General features: G+C 47.5%; 1 protein-coding gene across 2 annotated transcripts in view; it reads right to left on the bottom strand.

Moving 5' to 3' along the window:
* Positions 1–21,468, bottom strand: part of LOC133351767 (FERM domain-containing protein 4A-like) — a 231,774-nt gene that overhangs the window by 179,313 nt on the left and 30,993 nt on the right. The window contains exon 1 of one of the 2 annotated variants that reach the window (XM_061567261.1): positions 9,012–9,083. The exons of the other annotated variant lie outside the window; for it this stretch is intronic. Coding sequence (XP_061423245.1) covers positions 9,012–9,044 — 33 coding nt within the window. The 5' untranslated portion in view covers positions 9,045–9,083. Of the gene's footprint in view, positions 1–9,011; positions 9,084–21,468 lie in introns of those variants that run through there. 2 annotated transcript variants of the gene reach the window in all.

Below are 21,468 nucleotides of genomic sequence, written 5' to 3'. Positions count from 1 at the left end.
GGCCTGTTGTTCGACAAAACGAATGGGATCTCTCCCGCGCGTGCCTCGAGTGACCTTTCACACGCATTGCACGATGATTGCTGCTGCTGCTGCTGTTGTTGTTGTTGTGCGCGTGTGTGAAGGTGTGCGCAGTGGAGGCAGAAGGTTAATTGAAGGGAAGGCCACGGGACGTGGACGTGGCAGACAGCCTTCGACTGTCAGTGAGCTGCATCGCACCCATCGACGGGTGGATTCACTCAAGCCAGAAGGTGCTCCGAGATTTGATGTAATTTATTCCGCGAATGTAGGGCTCTTTTTCAAGCAGGCGAGTTCACGAACGACTGTCAGATTTAATGAGTGGGCAAAGTAAAGCAGGGCTGCACAAAGTGGTGGTGACTATATTCAGACGTGTGAGAGCGTGCGTGCGTGTGGTTTGCTGAGTTGTGTCGTGTCGCCCTTCACGGATGCTCAACTACCAGCACTTGCCCCGACCGTCTGTAGGCAATACGGGGGATCTTTGTCTGTCTTTGGTTGTGTACACACAAACACAACAACGACAACAATAAAATATCTTCAAGGTGTTTTTTTGTAACTGAAGTTCAATTTCAGAGCATAGGTAACATTGGTGGTGAGTTATATCTGAACCGGGCCTGGACCTCATCTAGGTATGCTTAGCCTTAAATACATACAGAACCTGATGGTGGTGTAGAGACATCAGCACTGGGGAGACAAAGGTGACCGCACATGGTGATAGCCACACCAGATTGTTGTTGTGTGCCCTGCCCGCCTGAACAGTTGCTAGCTAACAGCAATTTCCCCATCGTATCTATAGGCTACAAGATGTATGTTTGTCTTTGTGTGCGTTTAGAGACGTGGGGAGCGGTGGTGTCGCGGTTAGGGCGCTGCGCTACGAACTCGACGACCCCAGTTTGATTCCCGCTCACGGCCAACGCCGGTGACGATAATTATCTAAACTGGTCCTGGGCCTCCCCTAGGTCGACTCAGCCTCAAATGAGTACCTGGTGCGGTGTGTAAACATCATGTGCCGTGCCGGCGTTCATAGGCGCTCGCTAACAGCAACTTTGCCCCAACAGTCTGTTCAGGCTATAACGAGGGGTCTTTGTAGAGATGTGTTAACCCAAGTTAAAGGCTGCGATGCATTGAAGTCCAGCGTGTGGTCGTGATGCACATTCATTGGGCAGCTGGATCCACGCGAGACATCCGTTGGCTCATAATTGCAATATGCAGCAAACCACATCGTTTTATATTTCGAATAACAAAAGAAAACCCCCCCACGCTTTAAAAAATTTCTCCACCACGCTTTTGTTTTGGGGTAATTATTAATATTTGTTGTTGTTGTTGTTACATATGTATCTTGCGCACAGCAAATCAGACGAGACGCACAACGGCTGACGAAACGTGAGGTTGCGTCTGGCCCCGATTGCCATGGACAGGATTGTTCATCACGTGGTGGGCAATCTGGAGCGCGCTCTCTCTCTCTCTCCCACGCACTGGCTCCCTTGTCACAGATTCTCTATTTTATTGTTTCCTTCACCCCCGCCCCTGCAATTTCCGTCACTCAACCCGTGCGCCCCCCCAGCCCCCCCAGCCCCCCAGCCCCCCAGCCCCCCAGCCCCCAGCCCACTAGCCCCCCCCCCCCCCCCCCCCCAGGGAAAGCGTATTTATTCCAGCATCGTTGCTTACAAGAGAATTACCACAGCCCGGCCTAGCATCGCGCGCATCGCCACCGCCATCATCACCACCAAAACAAGACAAAGATCCCCCGTATAGCCTGTGACAGATTGTTGGGGCAAGTGCTGTTAGCGAGCAGCACCTATGAAGGCCGGCACGGCACACGAGGGGGTGGGTGGCCAACACCACGCCCGGCCGCCTTTGTCTCCCCAGTGGTGATGTTTACACACCCCACCAGTTACTCGTTTGAAGCTGAGTCGACCTAGCGGAGGCCCAAGACCGGTTCAGATAATTTGTCACTGGTGTTGGCCGCGAGCGGGAATCGAACTCGGGTCACCGGGGTCATAGCGTTGCGCACCAATGCCCCCAACATCACCACCACCTCCACCGCCTCCAACATCACCACCACCACCTGCAATGAATCTAATTACGACTGCGTGCAAGTTCACTTTGTCTCGGCACTTCTCTCCAAATGCTCACGGATGCCTCGTGTTGTTGTTGTTGTCGTTGTGTCTGTTTAACGCAATAGAACAATAATTCCACCCGTTTTAAAAGCCTGGTTATTAGCATGAATTGCATGTGGGTTTTTTTCTTCTAAATGCAATCAAAATATATATTTTAGTTTGCTCTGCTGGGAATTTACTGGCGTGACATAACGGTTATCAACAGTGGCCGTGCAATCCAGAGGACGGCGGATCGAGCACTCAGCAGCGCGGCAGTGGCACAATTCTTAAGTCCTCCCATCTCTGTCCACTCAGCACGATACATCCTTACACCCACGATGAGTCGATCAGCAGGTCGCGTTTGGTGGGGTAAAGTGTGGGGTACTCCCGTACCACCTCGAGAGAATCTCGCTCGAGATTCCTCCAGTTGGAGGTCCTTCCCACCAGCAGTGGAGTGGGAAAAAATTTTGCAGAGCGGCAACTTTACCTTTTTTACCTTTGCTAGTTGCTCCACAATTTTTTTAATTACATTTTATTGACAGACATGGCAGCCAAATATGTAATGTGGCGAGGCCTGAACTATAAAATGTTAATTTCAAGCTTCTTTATCTACGCACAAGCATCACTCAGATAGTGGTCCTAGACACATTATACATACACACACTCATTTTAATCACAGCGTTGAGAGCGGAGATCCCTAATGATATCACCCAACTTAATGATTTTTGGAGAGAAAAATTAAGCTATTTTTGAAAAATTACGTTATCTATAAAATTGACTATCTACCAAAAAAGGGTCCTTTTGTATTGTTTTTTATTTCCATCACCAGCAAAAGGGGCAGCACATTAAACTTAACACGTAGAATGTTAAACTACAGCAGTCTCGGAAAATCGTTATCGCTCTCGTAAATCTGAAAATGTGGCCGAAACTGGAAAGAGGCTCCCTGCCATACGTTGTTGTTGTTATTGTTGTTGTCGTCGTCATTAGCTCGCCCTGGTGCGAGTTCGCAGCTCGCGTTTAGTGACGCCCTTGATTAGTGCCGCACAAATTGACGGCGTCGTCTCTGGGTCCATTGGGGGGGGGGCTTACACGGCTGTCACGTCGACTCAACAGCAGCCGAATAACGAGCATGAACATTGATACAACAAAAACAGGCGCGGTCAAGTGGGTGGCATCATTTACAACAACAAAAAAACATAAACTATGTTTTATTTTTACGAGGTAAGGACCACTGAGCTATATAGCTCTTTTTTAATATAAGCGACCTGGCCGTAAACAAATGATAACCTCAACCAAGTGGCTTATCATGTGGAAATGTATAGCAGCGAAATACTATAAACGCACATTTCTAAATGTGGAGGAGAAAACCGGAGGACCCAGAGAAAAATCCACGCGACCACGGGGAGAGAGAGAGAGAGAGACACGCACACTTCAAATATACAGCAGGCGTCAGGTTCGTGATCGAACCGACGACCTCCTGCATACCAGGCGAGGTAGTTAACATCTCACCGCCGTGGCAAACCTGCATGCACCGGTAATAATAATAATATGGAGGGTCCGGATGAATGCTTAAGCCTGTGTGGCTTTAGCAGTGGAATTCATTGACGACAATGTCTCCTTTGCATGCAAAATCACAATGGACCGAGTCAGCCACATCCTGGTGATGCGATGAATTGTTGTGATTTAGGGTCACGATTCTATCAGAGAATTCATAATTTTTTTTCTAAAAGATTGCGGTGAATGACGTAACGCCTCTAGTGGCTGCAGGGGTTGGTGTTAATCTCGTCACGTGAGTCAAATACGAGTCGAAAACACGTTGATGGGAATTATCGTGAACTTAAGAATCGATATCAATCGACGAATCTATGCATCGTTCCACCTCGAGTGAGCAGCGACTACGTACGATTCCTCGCCCACGCCGTTGGAGCATTTTTACTTTCAAGTCCCAGGTCTCCCTTGAAGAAGACATCGTCGGCTCAATGACCTCTCACCTGGGAATAAATAAATATATATTCCTACTGCTGTCGTTGTAGGAGCAATAATGACTGCAAACACTCCACCTCTGTTATCGTTACCAATCTCTGTCTTACGCGGGGAAATGTGCAGCTTATTTACTGCATGAATTCAGTTATGGGGCAGACTTTGTTATTGATGATGGGTGTCGGATTTTCATCTCGTGTTTCTTTACTGCCATCCACACAGCCCGCAAAATTGTATCCGAGGAAGAGCAATAATGCACGTGAATTGAGACAAATATTATGGGGTTGTGTTTGCACGTCACCGTATTAGCAAGATAGAGAGGGCAGTGCAGGGCTCGGAGAAAATAAATGACACTCAGAGATGCGAGACGTGGACTTTGTATGTGTGTGTGGTTAAGCATCGTATACATTTTTTAAAACAGATTTACGATGAGCATCAGACTGCTTTCAAAACCAACAATCCAAGGGGGAGTTGTATAACATTTGCTCAAGTGGGTATCCATGGATTGATGGGATACATGACCATTATGGAGGCGACTTTATAGTTTATTTAGGGCAGGGTAATGTCAACGTGTTGCTGTACTGGTCTGAGAAGTTGGACTTTAACACGGATAATGTAAACATCTAAATTCTGACCATTGACTATTTTGGTGCACGGTGCGGATGATGATGCTGGAGATTTCTGGGAGGAAAGGTTCAGCAAATGTTGGGATTTTGTGTTTTTAAGGGACATGGCACGATAGGGTGGCGGAGGCAATCCGGTTGGCGAGGTTACCATGGGTGGCACAAGTGGGCAGGATGGAGAAGGGAGGGTTACCGAGACAGGGGGCATTGGAGTGGCGCCCAGAGGTTATCGACCGAGGGGAATTCTTCCAGGCGAATGTTGATGGCGACACTCAAGAGAGGGCCTTGTGGATCGGGGGTCACCCTTACAATGGCTACGGCATCTCGTAGAAGGAAGCGAGGGCGGAGTGTGGAAGGATGGGTAAACATTCCAAGTGGCACCCTCCTGAATAGAGAACTCTTGAGACGCGGTAAGATGTTCACACACACACGGCACGGCCGATCAACTAACAGTGGAGTACAACATCTACGCTGCTAGGTAGACATAAGCGCGGAAATCAAAGAAACCAGCCCTTTGATTCAAAATCTGCACGGGAGATCGAACCAGTGACCTCTGGATTTCAAGTCCGGTGTACCAACCATGTATTACTCGACGACAGTATCCATAAATGTACATAAGTAATTATTATTATTACTTGACGAGAGCTTCACCCATTGCCATGAACACACGACGGAAGATGTAGGGGCACTCCATGTGGAGTGGAGAATGACAAATTGGAATGAAACATGTGGAGAGTGAAAAATGAATGGGCCCATTGACTGAAAGAGAGAGAGACCTTTTCAATTCGAAATCAATCTGTTCAAAAACCTCGGCCACTTCCAATTACGAGGACACATCCTTGATTGCCAGGGCTCGCGTTCGTGCGTGATCAGAAGCGTCTGCGCGTTGCAGCTCATCATTAATTTGCAGAAAATGGCAAGTGACCTTAATTAAATAACCACAGAGAGCAGCCCCTTCAGAATCACCCGGCAATGACGGCGCGAGCTTTAATCCACGCGCCTATTTACGCTTTTAGAGCCACTTCAAAGTGAACGTTGCCGAATCTTCACAACATCCGTCGTTTGTGAGCGGAGGCTCGATGGGTTGTTCCGTAAGAGGAATTGCACGCAACTCTATTAGGCATCAAAGATGTGCGATATCTATGTAGTATACTTAGATGTGGACTGTCTCATTCTCGGAATACGCATGCTTTTCGTCAAGCTGGTCCGAATGTGAGTCTGCGGAGGCTACGAATATATATTTATTGGCTAAAGTTATTCATTTATGTTTACCTACAAGCGCCCTTTCCCCCCATCCCAACTCAGCTTATATATATGCTCCAAGCTCGTGTGCTGTTTCATTCAGACGCTGTCTCCCCGACAGACCTGGTTTTCACCTGAGGACGGCTGCTTGCGTTGTGGCCGAAACGTCGTGAGAATAATTTTATTATGTTTTATTTTTATTGTTTTATTACTTCCCTTCTACGTGACTTTACCGAAAGAACCAAGAAGATGAATCCCTGCAGTCACGAAAGCTTTAAATCGAAATTTAACCACCATCTAGCCACTCATATGCTCACCCAGTCACCCTTGCACCCACCCACACATTTACCAATTCATCCTTGCATCTAGCCACCCACCCCAACCATGCACCCACTCACGCAAACACTCATCCACGCACCTGGATTATTACCTCCACGCCCATCTATATACAGTACGTGCACACCTACCCACCCAGCAACTCACCCACTCGTGCACCCATCCACTTGCACACCACCCAGCCACCCACCTACCCGAATGAGACATCACACCTCTTTTTCAAGGAATAAATATAACATGTAGGGTGTGTGGGCTCCGTACATATTCTTCATGATGTATCAGTTCTTAAAGTTGGGATTCGTGCGATCGTCTGCAGCTTAAAAAAAACTAATCTAAGAAGGCGCCACGGGAATTACAACGTATTCCCACGCGTACAGATTTGAGGTCGAAATGGATAATTGTGGAGCTGCTCTTTTTAAATAAATATTTCCATCATTAATCGCCGGTTGGTCCCCTGCTGTGGAATTAAGAGTGAAGCCACACGCTGAACAATCTGCAGCCCCGAAGCTAGTCCTGGGTGCACCTGCTTACAATGAGCAAATCTCACGTATTTAACGCGTGCTCAAGACGACCCACCAACTTGCTCTCAATGAAAGCTTCGTCTTGAATTCCCAGTAATGTAACAGCGTCTTCATTAACAGGCAGCTGTACGTATGCATGTTTGAACTTATATTCTTGGTTCTTTCGGTAAAGTCACGACGTTTCGGCTGCAACACAAGCAATCATCATCAGGTGTGAAATCCACATCAGGTGTGAAATCCACACCTGCTTGTGTTGCAGTCGGAACGTCGTGAGAATTTTATTGTTTAATATTTTTATTATTTTATTATTTCCCTTCTACGTGACTTTACCGAAAGAACCAAGAATATGAATCCCTGCAGTCACGAAAGCTTTAAGTCAAAATGTTTGAACTTCTTTCGCACCCTACGTAAGCGAACCGCGTTAAACAAACTAAACACAAAGAGCAGTTCTTAAAGAAGTGCGTTTTCAATCGCGATGATTGAAAAGTGGACGGCTCCAGTGGCTTCCTAATATTGGAAGGAACAGCGTTCCAGACGGCCCCAGAAGTGCATCTGAAAGCGCGCGATGCAAATTAGACTTGATTTGTAATATATATGTTGGGGTCTCTTTCCCCCAATTTACTTAATTTGTACGATCCACATCATGCAACGAGACGGTGGATCGATTCAACAATCTAGAGCGCGAAGCTTGTGTGTCAATGAATTGATGCAGAATGTATTGTCACAAGTCTTCTGCAAATCCTTTATTTGTTGCTTTTTTACACAGTAGCAGTCGATCTTTCCAATACACTCTGCTTCGAGACTGCTTGTCACATGACAGGCAACATCGATATGTATTCTTGGGTTTTTTCAGTAAAGTCACGTAGGTAAAAAAAATAACATTAAAATTAATAAAAGTAAAATAAGAATAAAATTAAAATCACGACGTTTCGGAGGCAACACAAGCTTCCGTCTTCAGGTGGAACCGTCACAGCACGCTTACTGTCACAGCACGCTTGCTGTATCAAGTAACAGCACGATTGCTGTATCAAGTACAGCTATCGTGCTGTGACGGTTCCACCTGAAGACGGAAGCTTGTGTTGCCTCCGAAACGTTGTGATTTTTAATTTATTTATATTTTACTTTTATTAATTTTAATTTTTTACCTACGTGACTGTACCGAAAAAAACACAAGAATATGAATCCTTGCAGTCACGAAAGCTTCAAATCTAACATTGATATGTTTAATTCTCAGAGCTGGCATGCATGCAAATCCACGGCAAAACCTCACTTGTTGTTGTTATTATGATGGAGGATCGAGTTTGTGCACGTCATTGACCATGCTAAGACCCTCAACTTACTGCACTTGAGAACCCGGCTCAGCCTTTTGACCTCCAAGTCACCCGGCCACCTCCAATAAACATTTTCATATCGCTGTTTTGTCGAATTCACTACATTTATCACGCACACACTTCTGGACATAACACAGAAATATTACTTAATACTACTATCCTCTAAGCATTTACCTAGCTAATGATGATACTACATTCTACACGTACGAAATTATTATTCCGTTATTTCCTGAGAATTTCCTGGGACTGACCGTGCCTGCACAGTTCATGAAGCAATCCTAATGGATCAGAAGAGCTCACACATGATAGGTGTGTATGATCAGAGCGATAACAAGCATTTATTTTCGTACGCAATAATTATTGATACGCTGCCAGTTTTATTGTTGTTGTTGTTGTTGGACTCTTTAACAGCGGCTAAGCTTTAACCCCCCCCCCCCCATCTCTGCCCAGCTAAAACTATCGGCGGGCCCGCGAAAGCCAACACAACCGGTCTCTGCATTTCACAATGTCCCCGCCGTCGCTGCTGAGCAGCTTCACATCCATCTTCTTGGTTCTTTCGGTAAAGTCACGTAGAATGGAAATTATAAAATAATAAAAAATTAAACATAATAAAATATATTATTTTATTATGTTTTATTTTTATTACTTTATTATTTCCATTCTACGTGACTTTACCGAAAGAACCAAGAAGATGAATCCCTGCAGTCACGAAAGCTTCAAATCGAAACGCTTCACATCCCCTTGCCATTCGCCGTACAGTATGTGCACCACGCACGCTCGCTCGCTCGTTCGCGTCGCCCAAGGCTGCAACTCCACGTCCCCAACCAACCCACCCCTTCCCCTCCCTCCCGGATCGTTTCTCACCTTGACACGGATCGGGGAAGCCCACCCTGCCATGGTGTCGGCGCGTCGCCTCCGACCCGCGATGCTGTCGCCCATCTCCATCTGCCCCGGAATCTCCCACCCCAACCAACCCCCCCCCCCCAGCCACGAAGCGCGTTGATCGAACACAAAAGTCCCGTCCACGTAGTCCGGCGCTGAGGATCGCGGTCCAAGCGCCGAATTACAAATTAAAACAAGGGAATTAAAATGTTCTATGCATATATTGCACCTAAAACAAACAAAACAAACGGGAGTGGAAGAATGCCTTTGTTGTCGTGTGTTGTAAAAACAAATGTGCACAGAGCGCTACCGCACAAAAATATGAAAAATATAATAAAAATCCTCGTTCTCTGGTCCATTTGCAGCGTCTGCTCCTTATCGCCGTCGGGCGAGTGTGTGCGTCTGTGTGTCGTGGGCGCGGGGGTGATTAAAGGGAACGGCTGAGGGAGAGGGGGAACCCCTCACGCACAAGTGAGAGGGAGCAAGCGGGAGCCAAGCCATGGGATGGGGGTGGGGGGGAGAGAAATTGCCCCAGGCAAAGGTTTGCTGGTGCGCGCGTGTGTGTGTGCATGAGTGTGTGTGTGCGCGTGTGTGTGTGCGTGTGCGCGTGTACGCGCGGGTGTGCGTGTGCGCGTGTGTGCGTGTGCGCGCGTGTGTGTGCGCGTGTGCGCGTGTACGCGTGTGTGTGTGCGCGTGTGTGACAGAGGGAGATTGAATGTGAGTGTGTGCGAATGTGTGTGCGTGTGTGTGCGGGTGTGTGCGCGCGTGTGCGCGTGTATGTGTGCGCGTGTGTGCGACACAGGGAGATTGAATGTGAGTGTGTGCGGTTAGCGCTACGCTGCGCTACGAAACCAGCGACCCGAGTTCGATTCCCGCTCACGGCCAACACCAGTGACGATTATCTAAACCGGTACTAGCCCCCCTCCCCTCCCCTAGGTCAACTCAGCCTCAAATAAGTACCTGGCGCGGTGTGTAATATCACCACTGGGTGGACAAAGGCGGCCCGGCCGTAGTGGTCACTCACCCCCTCGTGTGCCGTGCCGGCCTTCATAGGTGCTACTCTTTAACAGCACTTGCCCCAACAGTCTGGTGAAGGCTATTATTATACGGGGCATCTTTGTCTTTGTGTGTGCGAGCGTGCGGCAGAGGGAGATTGGTGTGCGTGCGTGATTCTCTCCCCCCACTCCTCTCCCCCACTCGCCACTTACAGTCGACGATCACGCCACGGTCTACACGGACGGCCTCGCCTCCGTCTATGATTTACTGCCATACAATGTGTTAGGGGCCGTCCATAAATGACGTCACGCACCAAGGGGGGATGGGAGGTCAGACATTTGTGACGATGTGTGACGATAGGGGGGGGGGGGGGGTGAGAAAGGTGACGTCACATCAAAATGCGCAACTTTAAATAAATATAGACAACACGTTCTACTTAATTAAATAGACTTTTGAATAAATGTTTTCTCCTACAACATCAGAGTGCAGCGCCACATTAAATACGCACTACAATGACAATAGTTTAAAGCGATTTGAAGCATGTTTTATTTGGGGGGGGGGGGCAGAGCTTTGTGACGTCATATTTGAGGGGGGGGGGTCTGACTTTTTGTGACGCTGTGTGACGAGGGGGGGGGGGGGGTCAAAAATCGTCCAAAATCGCGTGACGTCATTTATGGACGGCCCCTTAGAAAAAAACAAACGTTGAGGCAATTTACAGCAGAAAATGTGCAGTACATGTTCAATTGCGACGCGAGTTCGCTTACGTGTGGTTGACGCGTATAGGCGCCAAGTAAAAATTAAATTGGACAGAGTTAAGTTAAATATCAATAAAAATACTGTTATTAATAAAATGTACACGCACCACTGCTCATTGACTAAATGTGAGTTAATAGAGTAATATCACTGTTAAAAGCCAACGCATAAACATTTCATCTGGTAGACATTTTTGGCTCAATTTGCACTTTTATTTCACGTGCCGTTCATAAAAAGAAATATCCAGATAGAAGCAGTAAAAGCACAGAACATAGGAAGCAATGTTTGGAGGAAGGGGGGGGGGTGAACCCTGTATTCACTTGTGAAAAAATCGACTTGCATTGCCTTCGCTTGTTGGAAAATAATCTGCCGCTTGAATGATAACAGATTTTTACGTGGGTGAGTTAGAGGTATAGCCGCAGCTGGCAGCAACATCGTGACATTGAGGCGGAGCCAATTCAGTATTGGCTGAGCAATCCTGATGGGGGAGATACATTCCCTTAGGTGACAGCCACCCAGGAGTGTGGACGTACCCGACAGCAGCCCACGTTCCCTTAGATCGGAGCTGCTCAACCTTCTGCTGGGGCTGCTGTACCACCTTGTCGAATTTTTATTTAACCGAGACCACCCCCCTCTCTCCGCTTGACTGACCCAACGTGTACTAATAGGGGGTTTTTCCCCTTTTTTTTGGCAACAAAACTGACACCTTTTGCAAGGAATCATGTTTACATTAACCACAATACTTGCAGTCAAATGAAAAAAAAAGCAATACTCTGATAATTTATGCATTGTCCTTGAAACTGATTGGTCCACACCAGAGACAGCTTTCTTTAGAGCCTAGTCTCATATGGTGTTCGACCAGATGACGCCAAAAGGCGCACAGTTCAAAGACAACGCATTATCAGAGTAATGAGAGCTCGGGGTGAGCAGCTACATCATGGGACCTCCTTTGCATATGAGACGAGGCTCTAAAGAAAGCTGTCTCTGGTGTGGACCAATCAGTTTCAAGGACAATGCATAAATTATCAGAGTATTGTTTTTTGTTTTCATTTGACTGCAAGGATTGTGGTTAATGTATGCATGATTCCTTGCAAAAGCTGTCAGTTTTGTTGCCAGAAAAAAAAGGGGAAAAACCCTATTAGTATATTTTGGTACTGGCAAAGGAGGTCTCATGATGACCCAACGTGGTTCTGAGAAATAACTGTGTGAATAATGAACATCAACATTTTACCCAGTCGTCCATTTCGTGAGGTATCCTAACGGGAGATAGAAATTGCAAGCGAATAAAAAAAAATGTCAACGGACGCTCTGTGCGTGCGTGACGCAATTTGTTTCGTATTCGCTGTCTCCTATTGGAAACCACATTGTTTACGATCAATGAGTTTAGAAAAGGTATTTTATTTCGTTGAAGGTCACCGTATTGATTGAAATGTTATCGTAGATATTTTATATTGGCAGATTCGTACGTGATTATTCACCAGTGATTCTCGTGCATGATGTCATGACACATTTAGAATTCACCTCACGTACCCTCTGGGGTCCCGCGCTCCCCCCGGTTGAAAACCACCGGTGTATTGTATAGTGTAGTGTATAGTGTAGTATGTATCTAATGAGTCTAACGTATGATAAGGATGTCAAACATTTATAATTCACCTCACGTAATGGGACTTTGCCACGGGGTCTGCGCTCCCCCGGTTGAGAAACATTGGTGTAGTGTATAGTGTAGTGTATAGTGTAGTATGTATCTAATGAATATCACGTATGATAGGATGTCACCTCACGTAATGGGACTTTGCCACGATCCCCTAGGGATCTGCGCTCCCCCGGTTGAGAACCACTGCTTTAGACCATCGCTGACTCAACCTTTTGTGGTACAGCAGCCGCCAAAATCACGACCACTGATTTGCGTCGCCCACTCCAACATGCCGCTAACAAAATAGATAAGCAGACCATTTGAGGTTACTAATGCCATACCGCACGTGAACACGAGATATCACATGTCAACACGGTGTTATTAAGGCATTTGCTTTGTGCCGTGTACTCGTGTGTCGAATCGCCGTAATGTGGCGCTGGGCCAATGACGTTACTCAGGCACATTTTACATTTTACCTACACAGTATCCATGCTGCAGCCTGTCCCCCCCCAACACCGCCCAAAAAATCTTGATGCCCCTGTAGTGGGGTGTACCCCCACAGGTTGAAAACTGCTGCCTTTGGCAATAGCCAGGAGGTGTGGACACGATTACAGCCGCCTGGCATTGTGGCCATATGCTACAGAAGCCAATCACAGGTGGAGATGTGAATGGCAACCCTGTGTCAAGCCATGTCTTAATCCCTCCTGGTCTGGTAACCAATATTGCAATCCCAAGCAAGGTTTATTCAAGAACGCTTGAACTAAGCCTTAGCCTTGCCAAGGTAGCAAACCCCAAACAGGGAAAGCCAGACAAACAAGCAAACACTGGAGGTATTCTGACAATATTGTTGTACACGTGTCGATTTAAAGCTTTCGTGACTGCATGGATTCATATTCTTGGTTCTTTCGGTAAAGTCACGTAGAAGGGAAATAATAAAATAATAAAAATAAAACATAATAAGATAAAATTCTCACGACGTTTCGGCCACAACGCAAGCAGCCGTCCTTAGCTTCTGATAAGAACTACAGACTTCACATTATAGCTTTAATTTTAATCTAAGTTCTGTTTAAAACCTCGCAATGGGCAAAATACCGTTTTGTTTAATGTTATGTATAATAGAAATATAAATCCATATAGTCCCCGACGAGCACAGTATTATTGTTGATGTTCAACTTTTATTATTTTTTTCATTATACACAAACGTGATATGTCCAAGTGTATTCTTTGCAAGTGAAATCCGAAATTACGGCGGATTGGGGAGGCCTTCATCCAGCAGTGGATTTTGTACCGATATTTCTGTACCGCTGTACCCATAATGCAATGCTCCAGTTCTCCGTAAGTAAAGAGACGGTTAGTCTCAGCGTGGCACTCACTTGATTATAAATAAATAAATCGATTTAAATGTAATTCTAAGTAATGAATCGGATACTGGCTGCTTGATTGATCATTAAGAGATGGGGGACTAATGCGTAACACAGGGAATACGCACGTGGTGTTTTCATTTCGCAAATGAGGAAACGTCCTTTCAAATACGGAAGCCCTTCTGAGGAGGCTGGGAACTTGACGGTGATCGGTTAATTCCCAAGTCAGAGCCGCTGGGAAATCGCCAATGAGACCACCAACCCAGCCCAGCCCCCGCGCGTTCGAATCCAGGAAGGGGTGGAGACACAACGATCTGCGTTGCTTGTGCCCTCCCCCCCCACCGTCACCAGCAAATCCATTTGTGGCACCAATTTGCAAATGGGATGCAGTCATGGCGTAAATGGTGAGCATAACGCTGATATGTATACCTAACAAACGACAGATTGGTGTCCGGTAGCCAGAGCCAGACCATCCATCACATAATGCAACACTCCCCGTACCGCAACATATCACCAACAACCACCAAGCCTCCACAGACGCAACCAAATGGCTTAATCATTCAAATATACGCGTATAAAATTTGCAAATATTTTACCTTGCAATTTGTAAGAAGAATGATCAGCCTACGGAACCTGTCAGCAACCTAGAAAGTATAGGCTCCTCGCCGACCCCGGGTGCGCATTGTTATCTCTCCCTGACCCACCAACCTCTCCAGACCACCCGGCACCGAAACGCAGGCGTGCGTCACCGAGCCTGGCCGTATCTGAGGCTCACGATCTTAATGAGAACAGGGCCACCCCACCCCCCACTCCCGAGGACCCTCTCAGGCTGCCGTGTTCACGGGACACGTCGACGTCAACTCGTTCGCGTTGAAACACGACGCGGAGACAGATCGGTAGGAGACGCGCTGCCAGTCCCCTGCCAGCAGCCCATCTGCCTACCGACGCCTCCTGCCCGCCCGCCCGCCCGCCCGCCGCTCATCGCGAGCTGTCCAGGAGACGCACGTCGGAATAGACGCGGAGGGGTGCGAGGATGGAAAGGAAGCGTTTGGGGCGGTGCGTGCGGCGCCTCATCCCGCGTGTGCGCGGCCGTGATTGACGTGTCGAGCCACCGGCGGAACGCGTCGAGCAATTCGCTCGGCGCGGATCCTCGTTTCTGTTTCCCCGCGCGATGCTCATGGACCCGCCCGCTTCAAGTGCCGCCGCCTCTGGTCAAGTGTTTAACAAAAAAAAACGGTCGATGGATTGTGGAAGTGCACAACCTCCTTATGTCAAATTCCAGCCCCTGCTTACTCTTCAATGCAGCGGGGCACTTTTGAAATGCAGCCCACGTGTGTTTGCAACGTGTTTTTCTCATCCGCAGTCCCCAGGTATGATGGGGAAGGGGAGCTGGTAAAGATGAATTTTCCACTGGAAAATTGACAAGATCTCGGATTCACACACGCTGGATGTGGTCCTCGATTCCATGCCAACCAACCAACCAACATGCACGTACGTGTGTTGAACTTCTTCCGTACCGTACGTAGCAGACCGCGGTAATCTGATGCGCGGTGGAAGGACAACAAACTAAACACAAAAGGGCAAATGCCAGATGCGTGCAGTTGCTCATTTATCCAATTCAGAAGCGAATGCAGAAGCGAATGCAGGCTCACGGTCGCGATGGAAAGTGTCTGTCAGGTTGGCCACCTTGGCAGCGCCGTTGAGGAAATTCAATAAAACGTCCACCGAGTGGGTCCCATAACTCGATTGCAAAACGTAGCCGGGCCCTCGGTGTACAGCAGCACCGCAATGTATTCTTGGTTCTTTCGGTAAAGTCACGTAGAAGGGAAATAATAAAATAAAATAAAAATAAAAAATATATTATTTTATTATGTTTAATTTGTATTATTTTATTATTTCTCTTCTACGTGACTTTACCGAAAGAACCAAGAAGATGAATCCCTGCAGTCACGAAAGCTTTAAATCGAAAAATAGCACCGCAATGCTCGGGTGATTTGACCGCGCGCGAGTTAAGAGTTCAACAGAGGCTCTCGCAATCGGGTATTCGACGATCGGGTGATCGCGACGTGGGACGTGTCGTTCAAACACATCACGCCATTAGACCCACGAGGTATGTCCACTCCGGGACGTACAGAGCGACGTTTCGAGTAACACCGCTTGCGTAGGTCTTCACGATCGTGCCGTGCAGCTTTTACGGCCGTGTTTTCAGTTTGTTTGTTTGTTGTTGTTGTTGTTGTTCGGCACGTCGTCCCAATGTTTCGGTCCCACGTGTTGGAAGCTTCAGTTCAGTTCCCGAATTGGGCTCCCGGCACGTGCAGCGTGAAACGTTCGCTCCGCGCAAGCGGCACGAACCGAAAAATAGCGCATCGCGAGAGCTGATTGAGCGAGTACTGACGTCGTGTGCAGGTGTGCGTAATTACAACAACGTTTTGGCAGTGGACAAGAGGTCATTAATTGGAGGCGAGTGGCAATTACATTGATTAAGAACTCGCACGTGCGTCTGTCTGTAACGGAGCCGACGAGAGGGGAGGCACAGAGGGGTTAGCGCCCTGCGCTGCGAACCCGGCCGCACCCGAGTTCGACTCCCGATCGTGGCCAACACAGGTGACGGTTACCTGAACCGGTTACGGGCCTCCCCTAGGTCGACTCCTCCTCAAATGAGAACCTGGTGCATGAACCATCGCCACTGGGGATACAAAGGCGGCTGGGCGTGGTGCTGGCCACCCCCACGTTGCGCCGTGTCGACCTTCATAGGTGCTCGCGAACACGTCTTGCCCCAAACAAAGTCTGCTCGAGGCTAAACGGGGGGATTATGTCCCTTTGCTGCAGAGAGATGAGGTCACGTGCTTGGCCACTGGTTGGTAAAAAAATTACACTGGTCAACAAACAAAAAAAAGTTTTTTTTCTGGCCTGGACTTTTGCAGCTGTTTTAGAATAACTTCAGGGTGCTGATTCCAAATCTGATCTCAGATTTGCTCTATCACATCTCATTTGTATGCTATCGGCAAACCCTATTTTCATTGATTTTACCCGAAATTAACTCTGTCACTTATGATTGCAAGTTGTTGCGAGTCAGTGACTGCTTTAGTGTTTAAATATGGTGCTGTATTTTTAGGATAGTGTGTTTATAATATCATTTTATGTAGATATCCACATTTATTTAATATTTTTCTTCCGCAGTTTTTATTGAAAATGCAATATTTGATATCTCAAAAACCTTATGTGATAGACTTGGAATCAGCACCCCAAAATTACCTTAAAACCGTTGGAATACCTTATGCCAGAAAAAGTGTGGTGACCAGTGTATAATCGAGACAGCGGAGGACCTTGGTAGGCTGAAGGCAGCGAGGGCCACCATTCACTCGGTTACTTTAAGGTGCTGGGTTGGCGTCCCTCTACCGCGGCCTTATGTGAGAAGAGTGAACTCGTAAAACATCGCGATTCAATAAACATCCAGTGGTGATTTGCTGTAATTAAATTGTTACTCTTTAGTTCTTCCGGTAAAGTCACGTCGGTATAAAATAAATACCTACGTGACTTTACCGAAAGAACCAAAGAGTATGGATTCCTGCAGTCACGAAAGCTTCAAATCTAAATTAAATTGTTGCTTTGATTTCACTTATCGTTACCTTCCCAGTCGTTCATCAGAGGTTCGTGGCTTTCCTCTGTTCAGAATCACTGTCGATTTGTGTATCGCTCCTTCTCGACAATGTGTCTTGTGTGTTGACTTAAAGATGTAATGACGGCAGGAATTCATACTCTTTGGTCTTTCGGTAAAGTCACGTAGATAGAAAAATAATAAATAAAATAAAATTCACGACGTTTTGATCGCAGCACAAGCAATCGTCTTGACCTGAAGACGTCGTGATTTTTTTTTACATCTACGTGACTTTACCGAAAGACCCAAAGAGCATGTGTCTCATGTCATTTCAGGAATTGTTTTCTCTATTTGCTTTTTGACCTTTCCTCCCCGCAACCCCCCACCCCCCCCCCACCGTTGCAACACAACACGAAAAATGATTGAAGCCACCACAGCAAGCGATGGGAGCATGCAAGCAGAGGGTGGAGGTTGGGTGCTTGAGACCGTGCAAGATGGCTTGAGAAGGCCTTCATCCAGCAGTGGATAAATCATGACTGGTGAAGATGCATTGTTTTGCTAGTCTGATTATCTCATAACGATAGGCCTCACGATTAACAGGATAAGTATACAGCTGCGTGGAGCTACGAGCACTGCCCCCTCGAATTGCCAAGTTTTCTCCGGCTATTCCTGTGTACTGCCACGTGAAGCAAGCATCCCCAATGGCAATTCATGGAATCAACCGAACATCTCGATGCAGGAGCTCCCTGAATGCAGCACGTGCTTGGACTTGCGTGGATAAGTGAACAGAAATCGTTCACTTCATATTTCTGTTTCGATTTAAAGCTTTCGTGACTGCAGGGATTCATCTTCTTGGTTCTTTCGGTAAAGTCACGTAGAAGGGAAGTAATAAAATAATAGAAATAAAACATAATAAAATAATTCTCACGACGTTTCGGCCACAACGCAAGCAGCCGTCCTCAGGTGAAGAACAGGTCTGTCGAGAAGACAGAGTCTGAATGACACGCCCCAGGCTTGGAGCGTCTTTTTAAGCTGGGTTGGAGGGGGGGAAGAGCGCCTTGACAAAATAATTTGCATATCAAGAGGAATTTAGCATATATATATAAGCTGGGTTTGAGGTGGAAGAAGAGCGCATTGACAAAATAATATTTCTGGCCTGCACAATGCGGCCCACGTAGGCTCTTTACCTGCAGGGCCATGACCGCTGTGTCGAAGGTGCTCCACTTAGCGTGCCGCCAGCCTTTGCACGACGCATCACCGGCAGCGCGTCGACGAAAGAGCCACGCAACGAGAGGCACTTGGAGCGAAGTGATAAAAAATTAAACCGTAAAAAAAAGTTTTTCACTATAAATCCTTTATATGCGTGTTCAATGGGCCACAACCCAGCCCACATTGGTCTTTGAAACGGGCGGCTAGAGTCCTCTCGTCCTCTGGCTTGAGATGGCTGCCACCTATGGGTCAGATGATTGCCTGCCACCATTAAGCAATTGGTAATTAAATATAATACAAAAAATTTACCTAAAAAGTGTAAAATTTTGGAAAAAAATTCACTAAAAAAAATTGTCACGCACAACGAGTCTGTGTGCAAAATGTCAGCTCGATTGGATCACGGGAAGTGGGTTAAAAAACGACCGAAAGATTTGCACGGTCGTAAGCAAGCAAGCACGCAAGCAAGTGAACTTAATATAAAGGATTTAAACAAGTAAACCCGTAAAAACAAAGTTTTTCACTATAAATCCTTTATATGCGTGGCAGCTAGAGTCCTCTCGTCCTCTGGCTTGAGATGGCTGCCACCTATGGGTCAGATGATTGTCTGCAGTATTAAACAATTGGTAATTAAATATTTAATTTGTTTTCCCTAAACAGTGTAAAATTTTGGAGAAAAAAATTTCACGAACATTAATTGTCTCGCACAACGAGTCTGTGTGCAAAATGTCAGCTCGATTGGATCACGGGAAGTGGGTTAAAAAACGACCGAAAGGTTTGCACGGTCGTAAGCAAGCAAGCACGCAAGCAAGCGAACTTAATATAAAGGATTTAAAAAGATCCCCCGTATAGCCTTAATAGACTTGATGGGCAAGTGCTGTTAGCGAGCACCTAGGAAGGCCGGAACGGTACACGAGAGGGTGGGTAGCCAGAACCACGCCCGACCGCCTTTGTTTCCTCAGTGGCGATGTTTACACACCGCACCAGATACTAATTTGAGGCTGAGACGACCTAGGGGAGGCCCAGGACTGGTTAAGCTAATCGTCACCAGTGTTGGCCGTGAGCAGGAATCGATCCCAGATCGCCGGGTTCATAGCGTAGCGCACTAACCGCTACACTCCCACTCAGACAAACACACATGCGTACGTGTGTGTTTGTCTGTGTGTGCGACTGCCTTTTATGAACACTGAGAGTTGTTCTCAGCGCCATGCGGTGTGAGGAAGGCCTCAGAGAGTGAAGGGCGCGGGGGGCGAAGGGCGGTGGGACAAGTTTCTGGGGTTGGGGGTCATCGCGATCGATGGGGACAAATCATAGGCAGATGACCCCTGCCCGCTGCCCCACTATTCCCCAAAAACAACCACTCGCTCTGACACTTGCTGCTGTTACCCGTGCCCCTTTGGTCGTGCTGGGGAGGCTAAGGGATCGCCCTGAACCTCCCGCCCGCCCGCCCGCCCGCCTCCCCCGCCTCCTCCCGGACTGCCCGCAAGGCACCAATTTGTTATTTCGTGAATCCCAACAGCTCGGCAGCTATGGGGAATGCCTTCTCCCGCTGCTGGGGAGGAAACCCCTCGGGGGGAGGGGGGGAATGCCATACATATGCAGTGTATAAAAAATCAATGCGTTTGCCACGCAATGGGAGGGTTGAAATTTGCAATTTCTGGCCCTATAATGGGCGATTCTGCGATTTCATTTTAAATATGACGGCAGCGTAGAGCAGCGCTGTGATTGCGGTCGGCTGTAACACAAACAGCCACATTGCGGAAGACTTGTAAGGTTTAGAGCAACGGATGGACGCTTGATTATTGGGCTTGGACGCAGGCGTGGTAAGATTGGCAGCGTAATGGCGATTTCAAAGCGAGTTCCTGCGACAAGAAGCATCGAAGCGGTGTTCATCTCCTGTTCACAGCCCTGGGCCAGCGGTGGAAATTCCTCATTCCTATGGCGAGGGCAAGTTTGGCCGCACAACAACCACCGTTGACTTCCCCCACGAAGTGGTACTACATTTTATCAACCCCAGAGTCAACGTCGGACGAGTGTTTGGACTCGCAGCCGTCAGATCGCGAGCCGCTCACACTGCCACCGAGCCACGGAGCCTTGAGTCCTTAAGCAATTCAACTCATCATTGAGTACAGCAGGCAAACAATGTTGCGCTGTGTTAATAGTTCTTTATTTAACCAGGACTCACCGAGTCGTGATACTTTTTCTTGTCAGGATGGCCCTGTAACTTCTTTGGGTTCACGTTCATGTATCTTGTGTGAGAGGAAACCAGAGTGCCTGCAGAAGGAGAGCACATGCAAGCCTCGTGGCTAAGACAGGCGAGCAATTTTGCTTCCTCCTGCGAGCACCGCTGTTGCCCCGATTGAGAGGTCGACAGCTTCTTTTGCCAGTCCACTACTACACCACGCTTCATAAAAATAACTTCCCGAGCGCTGGTCAACACGGGTTGGTGAAGGTCGGAAGAATCGACATTGCTGCATCGAAGTACAATACGCAAGGATGTATTTTCACCCACAATGCCCTCTGCTGTCCTCAATGTCGCCACGCAGCAGCCTATAACACCTATTTGTACATCTGGCGGTCACCAATTCGAGCTCTGTCTATGCTCAACCCTGCTCGGCTTCTGCGCTCCGATGGCATGGGGTGCCATTCCAGGTGATTTATTTTGTCAGCGACAAATTTATTGATGTACCATTGATCGGCGCGGGCCGCTGTACGCACCAGCAGATGCATTGCGACATTCCTCTTGGCTCGTTACAAAGAGTAAATCCTCGATTCGTGTGTGTGTGTGTCGGAGCTGGGCGTGACGGGCACGATTTAAAGAGGGCCCATTCAGGCCGAAGACAGCTATGCATAGCAGGGTCAGAGGTCACATGGTTATTGTACTACCGATTC

This window comes from Lethenteron reissneri, chromosome 38 (genome assembly GCF_015708825.2).
Source record: "Lethenteron reissneri isolate LAM-NWPU_2019-01 chromosome 38, ASM1570882v1, whole genome shotgun sequence".
Lineage (NCBI taxonomy): Eukaryota > Metazoa > Chordata > Hyperoartia > Petromyzontiformes > Petromyzontidae > Lethenteron > Lethenteron reissneri.
The sequence above is the reverse complement of the archived record's forward strand: the minus strand, read 5'-3'. Positions and strand labels throughout refer to the sequence as shown.